This window comes from Oryza glaberrima, chromosome 7, assembly GCF_000147395.1.
Source record: "Oryza glaberrima chromosome 7, OglaRS2, whole genome shotgun sequence".
NCBI lineage: Eukaryota > Viridiplantae > Streptophyta > Magnoliopsida > Poales > Poaceae > Oryza > Oryza glaberrima.
In genome coordinates, this window is record NC_068332.1 from 21,500,370 (window position 1) to 21,514,295 (window position 13,926).

Below are 13,926 nucleotides of genomic sequence, written 5' to 3' on the forward strand. Positions count from 1 at the left end.
CCCCCCACGCGTCACGCGTGCGACGTGCCGGGCCACGGTTCCAGTGGGCTGTTTATCACGTTTCGATTGTGATTTGTGATCCCGCCAAGTCGCCGTTGCTCCGATCGCTGCAGCCCATATCGCCACCCGTGGTAACTGTGTGGTCCACACGGCCACACAGTTACCAGGCCGAATTGAGTTGCCCAAGTGGTGTGAGCCTTACTGCTAGGCCCTTATCATGTCAGGAGAAACTGGGCCGTGGCAGCCCAAATACTTGTGGCTCAGGCATCTTGCTTGGACCGAACTAAATCTATGAATTACTACAGATTTACAGTCTAACCTCATAGCGAAACGAAGTTATGAATAAATAAATTATTATGCTCTCGAATATAATCGGAATGGATTACGGCCTAATCCAAACTCCGATGCGTGTATGTTTCAAGTCTAAATATACCTTAAACAGGGAGATTTGGATATGGCACTATGTCAGTATCACGGCATATGTATCTATTATCTAGTGTCTGAAACCTGAATCCGGAATAAAATGCATTGTACTTGTATCGTACTTGTCGGCAAAGTATCACCAATATTAGTGCCCAACGGGCGAGTACAAGGCACTAGTATTTGTTTAGCCTGCATGCATACAGAGTACCTTAGTTAGTTGAATGGAGTATTTCTGATCCCAATTTGGTGTTACAAAAATACTACAAGACTCCAAGGATAAGAAAAACAAATTAGCAGTATAAGCCCCTCTTTCTCCGAGCATGACAGCTATGCTAGCTCATGCACAGGACACATGGAATTTAGTGACATATACCCTAAACAATGATTGGAATGAAGCCAGTACAAGTACTAGCTTCAAACTACCATGCAAGCAGAGACAGGAATAACAGATCAGAGTAACAGATCAGTAGTGACTGAATGAGTGCCATGGAATGATCAGAAAAACACACACAGACACACAAACACACTGATAACTAAACTATGCATCTGCAACTCCTTTTGCATCAGCTCAGAATCCCAAGCATTTGTCCTCACTCTTTTGGACTCCTCATGTCTGGGGCATATCCACAGATAGGAAAGTGTCTCTCCAAGCCCTCGAGCACATGCACACTCTTCTTGCATTGCTTTCACAGCACTAGCACATCTTGTTTCTTGCCATGTCCTTTTGCAAAAATCCATGGGGATTCAGTAGCTAAAGAGAATTTCCCTAGAAAAGTTCAAATGCCTTAGCCTAGTTGCTTGTCCCCTTGCCCTTTTATCCTCTAGTTGAGCTAAAACAATTGCAGTAATCCTTCTCTGCCAAATATAAAAGACCTGTTGCCACAGAGCCAGTCTCTTGCAGTCTTCTGTAACAGAATGACAAGGAGAATTGCCCCTTGAGAAAAAGCTGAAGTGCCTTAGCCTAGCTACTTGTCATCTTGCCCTTGTAGCCTTAAACAAAATCCTGTTTAGTTAGTGGCTGATCATAATGGGGACTAGTATAATAGACATGCTTAACCCTATCTTCTTCGCCCTATGTGCTTTCCATCAGATTCTTCTACTGACAAAGTTGGTCACCTTTCCATGCGTGCAAAATCAAGATTGTTTCAATCGCCTTTTCTGGGACTGTGTAGTAGTGGTCATTGCAGCAAGCATATATACTTGCATTTGGTTAAGTCCAAGAAGGAACAGGCAGGACCCAACTTTTGCCACGTTTGACCGGGACATTTGGGATGCCATGGATCACAAGCTGTTGTTCTGATGTGACCATAATTTTGATGTTGTTTAAGTCATCATCAACCTAATCTCTGAAATCGATCTGCCTTTTTCGGTTGATGGATTCTGGTGTTTTGACGATGCAGCATTCGTAGCTCGGTCCTGCCAATGCCTGATACTTGTTAGGTGCATCGTATAATCAAAAGCGTACGCTTAATTAGACTAAGGGTCGACACGTGTGAATGCTATATTGTAACGTAATTGATGTAGGAAAATTTCGACAAGTAACCAACAACATCACCTTTTCAGACGATCACGACATCAGTAATTTAATTAATTCTCTGGGTTGAACTAAGCTACTAGCTAGCTAGCGTTTGCTGGAATTATGTACGTACGTATGCGTTGCGTGCCGATAAACGTCGTTGTTATCTGCCGAGTAAATTTCAATATCACAATTCTTAACTAGTGTGGATGTGTAAGAATATGCAGAAGTAAATATACACGTCAAGATTCTGAATGGATAAGCTTCAATTACCTTTGGCGAAACTATGTAGAGACTAGAGATGCATGAACATATGTCAAATGAAAAAAAATATATATCAGCACTTACTATCTATTGTTGTATGTATAATATAAGATGATGACAATTGCAAATCTATACTACTTAAAATATGTTAGTAGTGATGTGTCTATTCTCACACCACCCCTATTGCTGATATTTGGATCTCACAATCTATACTATTACACAACCTTTTAACGAGTCCTCCATTTTATTATTGGTTCCCTCTAAATTTTAAAATCACCTACTTATTCAATACAAAAAATTGTTGTATTACTTGGACTAATTGATTTAATGTTAGAAACTCAATTTGTTTTTCATTGCAACGCACAGGCTCTTAGGCTAGTTAAGGAAAAGGAGAAAATGATTATTCAAACTATGATGGATTTTTCGTAGACGGACGTTTGGCTCCGAGAGGTCTATCCGCCTAGAAAAATTATTTGCTACTCCCTCCGTCCAAAAAAAGTGAATCTAGGACTAGATGTGGCATATTCTAGTACAACAAATCTGGACAGATGTATGTCCAGATTCGTTGTATTAGGATGTGTTACATCCAGTACTAAGTTAGTTTTTTATGGGAAGGAGGGAGTATTGTCCAGTAAAATGGTTTTCCCAGTAGTGGTTGATATTTACGGTTACACAGAAGTTATCGCTTGATACTACATTCAAAGTGTCAATTTTGGTACTTTCGATTCCATCCGAGTCTAAAAGTATCAGGGTGTGAAAAAACACTAATAGTAAAGATAAAGATGATGACAATTGCAAATCTATATATGAAAGCCAGCAAAAACATGGTATATATGCACGTTCGGAGAACTTGAAAGTACCGTCCATATCAGTTGAGGCAGAAGAGTAATTAAGCAGCAATTACATATCATTTCACCTAAAACTAATTATAAACCATAATACTCTATCGCATCGTTACCGCTTACATTGTTTTACCTAAAATTGATTGTAAACCATAATTCTTATTGGACAGAAAATAAATTTTATATGTATTTTAGCGACTTAAAAACTAACATTAAAAAATAAACTACGATGAAAAAAATATCAAAATCAACTCTAAAATTAAGATTTAAAATTTAAATTTTAGGTACAGCTAAGCTAAAGGGCAAACGATAGTGCTCACCTCGATTGGGTTTTATATTATTTCCCTTTTTTTTTTGGAAGGGGGGATCACAAGATTTCTTCTCGCCTAAAATCCTCAAAATTCTGGTCAAATTTGCTCAACATAAGATCCACATATATCAAGATCCGTGCTTCAATGACGGCACGAGAGCAAATGGTGTTGTAGGTTAGGATTTTATGGTAGGGGTTGATGGAGGGGGAAGGAGGTTTACTCGACATTAGAGGGATGGAAGGGGTGACAGCGAAACGAGCGAGTGGCAAGGCACGGTGGCACCACCTAAGGCCTTTTGTTTCAGCTTAAGATTATTGTAATTTAAATTATTAAATTTAGATTACTCTAAGATGGATTATAATAAGATGGCATAGAATAAGCTGTGAGCTGTTTGTTTCTCTGGATTATTGGAGGCATCTAAGGGTAGTGGGTCTTTAGCCACCAATAATTAGAAAAAGGCTCCTCCAGAGAAGATTATTAGATTACACTAATCTGGCTTATAGATTATGATAATCTATCATACTAATCTATTTGTTGTTTGAACTTACTTCTTATAATCTAAATTATAATAATTCTAAGATGAATCAAACAGGGTTAAGTCACTTGATTGGTGGTTGGGTCGTGGAATATCTGGAGTGACTAGGAACGGGAGAGCCACAGAAGATAAAGAAGGCATGCCAAGGATAGCTCATCGTCGTTCGTCTTACAGAAGAGTGGCAGAACCGAGGAGACATATCTAAGGTGGCCTTACACGTACGCTTGCATGAGCTCGCGATGGGTTGGAGAAGCGTGCCGCAAGGGGGAGAAGATAAGGTTGTTGCATTGTACGAATCTTTGCACAATCTAAGCCATTTAAAAGTGAACGGAATTTGTGGTTATATATTTTCAGGTGACTGAAAATTAAACATCTTTTTTTCCAACTTTTTCCCCCCATTTTCGCTTGGGAAAAAAAATGCATCTTATATCGATATATATGTGAATTATACCACGTGCATGCAAGAGGTCATCACTTTCAGTCAGACACACTCTGCAAGAGTTAAGAGAGATGGAGGTAGGTATCAGAATTCTAGAACACATAATTAACTAGGGTGAATTCAGGCATTGATAATAATAAGATCCACGGTGCACGTCAAACACCGTCTTGATCTTGTGACACAGAGCATCATCAGATTCTTTCGCTGCAGCCTGCATGTACATATGTGCTACATGGCTAGCAAGCTAAGTGCACGCTGATCAGTACTAATTCCGTGAGTCCGTGGTCCAGTTCGTGCCAATTCTTCCCACGAATCAAATGGTGTTTACCGCACATATACTACGCCCAACTGCATATCAGATAAGCTAGATATTTCAGACAAAGGAACAAAGCTCAAGCCCGGCAGCTAGCTTCCTGTTCGTACTCAGCGGTAGTAGACTAGTAGTAAGTTGTACGTAGCTATAGAGCTTGCCTACAGCTAAACTAATAATGTCATTCCCAACCCAAGACACTAGACATAGTTTATATAAACTCCACATTATCAAGAAATTAGTACTAGACACCACTCTCCCAATGCAAACACCACTATTCCATACTTAAATTTAATGCTACTTATCTCGTATAATGTATTGGATGTTGTGTAGAAACCACGTCTCATGCAAGACATGGTTTCCTTCTCTTTTCTTATTTATTCAGTTGTCACATTATTTTTCATCCTAGGTGACAACTTATTTAATGCTATGAACACTCATCCTAGTCATTGGGTTGGGAATGGCCTAATGAAGCTGACATGTGGTCCCGGTTTGAGCTTTTGCCTGCATCTGCTACGTACGACGGCAAAACTGCTGACATGCAGCAGCAGTCACGAGGAATCTCCGGGTTGTTACTACTCTCAACAGTGTCACGCAGATGCAGGGCAGGCAGGCAGCTAGCCATGCGTGCGCACATGAGCTCATTCACTCTTGCTCTCGTCGCGCGCGCAGATGCATCGATCCATCCATCCGTTTGTTCGTGATCGGGCGTGGTACGGTGGACAAACGTGAGTGGAGACGATCCGGTCGGTGGGGGCGCCGCGCGCGGCCGCGGGGGCCTCTCTCCAACGGCCGGTGAGTACGTACGTACGAGCCCCGCGGTTCACGGGAGATCGTACGCGCGTTGCAGCGCGTACGTACTCCTCCGGCCCGCCACGGCCGGTGTCACGTAAACTCCGTGCATTTAATCGCTCACGTCGCGGACCGCAGATCGTCCGTGCAGTCATGCTGGTTTTTTCCCCTATATTTTGATTGTTCTATAAATTTATTTTACAAATAGATTCTTAAACTAACTTGATCTTGGAATGACTCGATGACTGTAGCGTCGAGGTCGAGATCTTAACATCTCAGCCCTCAGCGCCAATGACACTAGCAGCCAACATCATCACGTCCCAAACAGTCGAGATGTATAGAGTGGTCAATGCCAACAAAACTGGCACCGAGGATCTATTCAAAAAATATTGTTTCAAAAATAGTTTAAATTGTAAATATTTTTTCTTATAGATAGGTTCTCAGCCGTGGGTATCAAGAAAAAATAATTTATTTCTAAAATAAGTTTTTTCAAAGGGTTATTTATAAGATAAAATATTAAAATAGCTAAAATGTAAAAAGAAAATTACAGTGCCGTCATGCGCGGGAGCCGAACTGAAATCTCCCCATGATACATGGGAGCGGAGCCGTATACCACTGTAGGTGGGCGTGTACTACGCGCAGCTGATGCCGGTGTGTGCACCGCGCATCATATCATGTGTGTGACGCATTGAACGCGAGCCGTGCGCGCGGGGGACAGATCACAGCTGATCGATCGCTGTAGCGATGTAGCGAGTAGTAGTGTTGTGTGATCAGTAGGGCCGGAAATGAATGCTTCGATCTGCTTCTGTTTTGGTGTACAGAATACACGTACAACAATGTGTTTTTGGGTGGGGTCTGCCAATTGGCATCTTTCTTTCTTTCTTCCTTTTACTGCTACAGAGAGGCATAAATACACACACATCATGCATGCATGTATGTGTGTGTATGCATGCAGACATCCGTACGTAGATACTCCCTCCGTTTCAAAATATTTGACACCGTTAATTTTTTAGCACATGTTTGACCGTTCGTCTTATTCAGAAAAATTTATGAAATATGTAAAACTATATGTGTACATGAAAGTATATTTAACAATAAATCAAATGATATGAAAAGAATTAATAATTACTTAAAGTTTTTAAATAAGACGAATGATCAAACATGTACTAAAAAGTCAACGGTGTCAAATATTTTGAAACAAAGGAAGTATATTTATAAGTCGTACTATAAATTCTTCTGATCCCTACTTCAAGCTTGCGTGATGATAGGCTCACACCTCCCTTGGAATTGTATGTTTGAAATCTACCAAAAACATCCTCTGTCATTACAACTGTGGTAATAATGGATCGTCCTAACTGAGATTAATTATACCGCAACATTGGTTCACTAGAGTATGCCAGTTCTTAAAAAAAAAAACCGATATCTATAGTATTTACCCAAATACCTTCCAGATAATAGGTACCGGTTTTAATAGGTATAGGTGCTGATTTTATGAGTGTTGGTACCGGTTATTGAAAAACCGATATTTATAAAACTTAATAGGTTCCGGTTTTAAGTAAATAACCGACACATTCTAATTTATAGGTGCTGGGTGGATAGCATAACCGGCACCAGTTCGGATTTATAGGTGATGGTTGTAGTATAATAACCGGTACTTATAGTTTTATAAGTATCGGATTTTAAACCGGCACCTATGCTATTAGGCATTAGTACTCTTAAATTGGTTCCGACTGAGAAACCAACGCCTACAACTGGTTAATAAGCAGAACCAATAAAAGTTTCTGCAGTAGTTCTACCACTTTATGATCCTATATCTGAATTCTTGTTTTGGATCTAATTGCTATAAAGTAGTGGCAGCACCACCGATATTAACACAGGTAGTGAAGAAATCTTATTACCTTCATTCTAAAATGTATCTATTTTTAGCTATGAGACGGATGTAGTAATGTATAACTATTGGAATTTTATCCCGATGGTTTCCAACAACTAGCAATGACACATACCGACATTGGCACGCAAATTAACATGCACTTAACTAAAGGCATATCGAGGATATGGTTATGTAGATAGCCTTAAAAAATCATAACGACATTGGGTAATTAACTAAGAAGATGATTTGCTTGATTAACTTTAAACAAATGCACTCTTATTCTATGGCAAATTAAGAACAAATGGAAATATTCGAAGTGTAAGCCTACTATTCTATTATAAGCAACTTATATGTCACAAGTGCCATCTATCAATCAATTTGGTCGAATTGTTAGTGTGTGTGTGTGTGTGTCTACGCGCTGCAGAGCAGCATACCTGGTCTACAAAATTCTTCAGCTGAATAGTTTCCAGTGCTTGGACGCGTAAGTTTAGATCCATACAAAGAGTCGTTTTCCAGTTGCAACAATGAGGATATTAAATAGAATGGACCCTCTCTCTAATTACTAAACTAGTTGTAGCTTTGTTCCATGTAGGGCCCAACGCGAACTGACCAAATCATTTCACCATGATATGCCCCGTGATCTCTCTATCTCTCTCTCCCTCTCTCTAAAATAATCGGGTTACATTTTCTTTTTTGAAAACGGATTACAAAAATTTAATATGTGCATAAAATTCCTTAGCGTACATATTTACACGCAACTGTACAGTGCACCGGTTCAACCGTACGTCGATCTGCGTCATCCTCCATGAGGTTATGATACTTAATTATGATCGAACTCCTGTTTTGCCTCCATACTTTCTTTCTTTAAAAGGTAATCTATAGAAAAGTTTTTTATATTCACAATTTTATACTAGCTAGCTATGTGCAACACAATACAGGTAGATGTACCCTCACACGAGCATGTGTGTTTTGTAGGAGGCTAGGATCAGTATGTTGTTATATTTAACTCATATATTTTTTATCGTTCTCTGAATTAAGTTTTTTTTTTCCAAAGAAAATCGAATAAATTACAATCACGACAACCCATGTCTCCTTTTGTAAATACGACAAAGCTATCTTTTAGAGAGAAGCAAAATTACTCTATCATAGACAGCTTAAATCATTGCAGAAAAAATGAGAGATAATTCAGATGAGGTAATAAGAATGATTTTGAAGTCCGAATGGGCTATCAGACTTGTAAAAAACGGGGGCCACTAGATGTCATTTTAACCTTTAATTTGGCGTGTTGACAATTATACATTATTTTACAGGCATTATATATTTTTACCAAGCAGAGTAATTATAAAATATTGTTCATAATGTGACATGCTAGCGATCTTGATAATTACTAGTTACTATATAGACAAATATATGAATAGCTGGCCATCCAGAACAATCCAAGAAACCACTACATAATTCCCTCTATAATTAGTGACTTGTAACCTCTTCTTCCCTTCCCCTTCCCCTCCCCTAAGCATTCCCCATCTATCCTCTCCTCGCTTTCCCAACTGCTCCCTGATCTGCTAGTTCATCGATCCTAGATAAAATTCTCTTGTAGACAATCAAGCAGAAATCTCCGCAGCTTGAATCTTGAATTCAAGCTGGCTCCTAGCTAGCTAGAACCGCATGCCATCTCGATTGGCTAATTATTCCTAGCTTCTGGTTAATTAGCTACCATAACAGTGCTCTCAGATCTCGATATATCCTTCTTTGTAGATGGTAAGTACATGGGAGATCGAAGAATTCATTAGTTTCTTGCCATTTTTTCCCCAGCTAGATAGTACAAACCATCTACAGTTGCATCTCTGCTCGATCGATCCTTCACTGAAATATTCCTTGTACTAGATCACTGGCCAGCTTCTCTTTCTCTCCATTCCCTCCCTTGGATCCATGTTGTTCCCAAAGTTCTAATGGAATTTGGCTTAGCTAGGTAGCAGTATATAGCTAGCAGCGGCAGCTTGGGATGAGAGTATGAGACCACGTGTGGCGCCTCCGAGCAACAAGTGCACAGCCCTCTATATATGCCTTGTACAAGCACCAAATCCGTGCCTCAAACCGCTCAAAGTGTACTAGCTCTGCGTCTCCGCTGTTTTCTAATCGCGTCTCTGCACTGCTTGCGCCGCGCTGGTGCCACCACTACATGATGCAGTTCACGCACACCGCGCCACCTCCACCGCCTCTGCACCCTAATGGGCATGGACTAGGGTTAGGGTTGTACCTTGACGTCGGCGCGACGAGGGGAGGAGGAGGAGCGCGGCCGTGGTCGTCGTCGTCGTCGACGACGACGTTGGGTGGGAGCGGCTACTTCCCGTCGTCGGCGGCGGCGTCGAAGATCTCGTTGGGGAACCTCAACAGCACGGGCTGCATGGAGCAGCTGCTGGTGCACTGCGCCAACGCCATCGAGGCCAACGACGCCACGCTGACGCAGCAGATCCTGTGGGTGCTCAACAACATCGCGCCGGCGGACGGGGACTCCAACCAGCGGCTCACGGCGGCGTTCCTGTGCGCGCTCGTGTCGCGGGCATCCAGGACCGGGGCGTGCAAGGCGGTGACCGCGGCGGTAGCAGACGCCGTCGAGTCGGCGGCGCTCCACGTGCACCGGTTCACGGCCATCGAGCTCGCCAGCTTCATCGACCTCACGCCGTGGCACCGGTTCGGGTACACGGCGGCCAACGCCGCCATCGTCGAGGCCGTCGAGGGGTTCCCCGTCGTGCACATCGTCGACCTCAGCACGACGCACTGCATGCAGATCCCGACGCTCATCGACATGCTCGCCGGCCGCGCCGAGGGGCCCCCGATCCTCCGCCTCACCGTCGCCGACGTCGCGCCCAGCGCGCCGCCGCCGGCGCTCGACATGCCCTACGAGGAGCTGGGCGCGAAGCTGGTCAACTTCGCGCGGTCCCGCAACATGTCCATGGACTTCCGGGTGGTGCCCACCTCGCCGGCCGACGCGCTCACGTCCCTCGTCGACCAGCTCCGGGTGCAGCAGCTCGTCTCCGATGGCGGCGAGGCGCTGGTCGTGAACTGCCACATGCTCCTCCACACCGTCCCGGACGAGACGGCCGGCTCGGTCAGCCTGACGACGGCGCAGCCGCCGGTGTCCCTCCGTACCATGCTCCTCAAATCTCTCCGGGCGCTCGACCCGACGCTGGTGGTGGTGGTGGACGAGGACGCCGACTTCACCGCGGGCGACGTGGTGGGGCGGCTGCGCGCGGCGTTCAACTTCCTGTGGATCCCGTACGACGCCGTGGACACGTTCCTCCCCAAGGGGAGCGAGCAGCGGCGGTGGTACGAGGCGGAGGTGGGGTGGAAGGTGGAGAACGTGCTGGCGCAGGAAGGGGTGGAGAGGGTGGAGCGGCAGGAGGACAGGGCGAGGTGGGGCCAGCGGATGCGCGCCGCCGGGTTCCGCGCGGCGGCTTTCGGCGAGGAGGCCGCCGGCGAGGTGAAGGCGATGCTGAACGACCACGCGGCCGGGTGGGGGATGAAGCGGGAGGACGACGACCTCGTGCTCACGTGGAAGGGGCACAACGTCGTGTTCGCCTCGGCATGGGCGCCGTCCTGATCAGCTCGGGACGCCGCGCGCGTGGACGGCATGCCGCATGTGTACGGCCGGCGACAAGGTGAGTGGCCGTGTAGGCGTGTGTGCGTGCCTACTTTTGCATGGATATTTGGATTTAGGGTTTGTTTTTGTGTATGCTCATTGTGGAAAGATGGTCTTGTTAAGTTGGCTTTTACCTGTTGATTTTGCTTAGACGATTCGTCGTTTTGATCATGTAATGAGAATCTCTCTCTAGTTCTTACTCTAGAATGAATGAATGAAGAAAAAAAACTTGCAATCATGCATGCTCCTGAAAATTTGATAAGAAATATATGTCATTTTTTTATATGGTCGAGGATAACTTTTCAGATCATGTCACTATAATGTACAGCTTGGAAGATAATCTTTGGATGGCTTTGTACAATTCGATATGTTCTCTTCAAACAATTCATGAATTCATCAATGCTCTCAAAAGAAATTTTCTAAAAGCTCTTGCTAATGGTTTTTTTTTTCATGCTATCTCTTGTTGCAATTGGTGCTTCTATTACCTCCATCCCAAATATAAAACTTATGGCTATATATATGTGAACAATTGTTTGTCTAGTCCAGAATCAGCTATATTTAGGACGAAGGTATAGTATACTCCTTCAGAAACAAGTAAGAAATGCCCGTGGTACGTACGGTACCCCTAGCCCTTATTAGCATAAGCTCAGTGGTAGTAGCTACTAACACAAATTAAAGAGTTGATCAGCCTATGCTTGAATTTATGCTCTCCTGTTTTGAGAGACCACGTGATGATGCATAGGAATATATATCTACTCAGACAAATTAAGATGTAGCAAGAAAGTGCATTCTCAGCTTCGTTGTGAGTTGTGACTTTGCTAGCTAGTCTGGCAAAACTGCATATATGGGGATATAATTGATCTTCCATATTTCTACAATAATTTGAACAATTATCCACATATCTGGTGCAAATTAAGCAGACATCTACCCATTCTAGCACATATATGCATGGCAAGTGGCAAAACAAAACTGCAAACCATTTCTGAGTGCTTCATGCATATATTGAATATTCAATTATCACTCCATTTCTCAATATATATAAAAATCATGTTTACCTCATATTATTCCATAACTTTGCTATGAGCAACAAAGTTAGCTAGCAGATGGAGCATATAGTTATCAAACTATATATGTTTAGCTAGACTGATTAGAATGCATGCATGTAAGTAGTACTGAGACTAATCATAAGTTCCTCTTGCTTGTTGTCCGCCTTTAAAACTTATTTATGCTTTACCTATATAACAGGAGAGTCTTATATACTTGTGCTTGTGACTTGTAGAGGCCGTGTTTAATATAATCCATTATCTAAAAAATAAGTTCGTATATGGTTTACTCTAATTTGTAGTCCTCTTAAAAAACTAGTAATTAAAGAATTAAATTCCCTCATGTCATAATAACATGTTGTTTTGGACTTAATTTGTATTTTTAAAATTTTAAGAATCATTATCCTCTGTATACTTAGTTGTATAAATAATAGAAATCATCATATATATGTGTGTATAGATTTTCTTCAGAAGGTATTATAATTTTATTGAACTTTACAAATATATTTTGATAGAAAATAGTGGTCAAAGTTTCATCTCAAATACCGTGTAAATTAGAATGTCCAAATGCCAATTTGTCATGACCAATTAATGGAAGTAGTAGCAACTTTAGATCAAATCTAGAGAATTAGCAATAATTACTTTCATTTTTCCTGCGGTTTGAAAAGCAAAACTCAAATCGATCCCAAAAGAGACTTAGCATGTTTAATTATCCCCCATGCATCTATGCTTATCAAGATATCCTTCCTATTCTATATATGTTCGATCGAAAGGCGATCAATTTCAGCTGTCTGGAACAAGCTAGCTAGTACTCTAATCGAATATTTACTTTCATTTGATGCAGTTGTGCTATTAGATATCTTCTATGAGCTTCATCGGCAGCCACAGAAAGAAAAAAAAAACTTCTCGTACGGGTATTTGATCAGTACGTACGTCTCACTTCCATCCAAGAGTGCATCAAGAAACAGATACATATAAGTGTTTCTCTTTCAAGATTTACAAAGTTTCCTGTAAACTAAACGATTTTTTTTTCGGTTTGCTACTGTGTAATTGATACTCTATGAACAACCAGCCGGACAAAGGGTGTATGTTATAGTTGATGTATGGTGTGTGTTGAACAACCAAAATTAATCCAAGATACGATAATGTGGAAAAACAAATATCCATTTTAAATATGTTGCCAACCGATCGAGAATATCCGCACATAAACTAGCTAGTGTGTCAATATAATGTAGGTAGAAATTGAAGAGAAGTACTACTTGGAGAGAAAACTGAACAAATATGGTGAAAATAAAGTCACTGAGGCCCTATTTCTTTCAGCTTGGGATTATTATAATCCAGATTATTGGGAGTAAACTGAAAGAAACAGACAATTTATTGAAGTAGCTTATTATAATCTGGAGCCTAACTTATTATAATCTGATAAGCTTATTTAGGTGAGCTTTTTCTAGATTATTGAGTGAAAAATTACCCACCATGCCACCCCACTCCCTCTTTAGACTTGCAAACCCAATAATCTAGACTCTAATAATCTAGGAAAGAAACAACTAACCGCTTATTCTATTACAGATTATTACAATCTAACTTATAGTAATCTGACTCAATAATCTAGATTATAATAATCCCAAATTGAAAAAACCATGGTCTGAGTCAGCTGGTTTCGACTTTCGAGCACGCATAGCTAGCCATGGATCGCGTACTGAACTAGAGACGCAGAATCCATGTATACTCCAGATTGTCTCGAGTTCTTTTTTTTTTTAGAAAGTTCTAATTCACCCCAGCAAATCGATATGTGGCTCTGCGCATATCAGTGTATGCACATTGGTGAAATGGCAATCTAGGTCATTCGATATTAATTCCGGTTCGTAATTACTAGTAGCCTAGTACCCCAATTTCTATCCCCAACTACTAACGCATTACGATTTGACAAAAATGAATTCA

The 13,926-nt window shown here is 41.9% G+C and overlaps 1 protein-coding gene across 1 annotated transcript; it reads left to right on the forward strand.

The window, feature by feature from the left end:
- The first annotated feature begins 8,806 nt into the window (after positions 1-8,806).
- On the forward strand, positions 8,807-13,163 carry LOC127778844 (scarecrow-like protein 32). Its single transcript, XM_052305477.1, has 2 exons — positions 8,807-10,961; positions 12,830-13,163. Exon 1 carries the CDS (start codon positions 9,482-9,484, stop codon positions 10,901-10,903), a length of 1,422 nt encoding a protein of 473 aa, XP_052161437.1. The 5' UTR covers positions 8,807-9,481; the 3' UTR covers positions 10,904-10,961; positions 12,830-13,163.
- Positions 13,164-13,926: the final 763 nt, after the last annotated feature.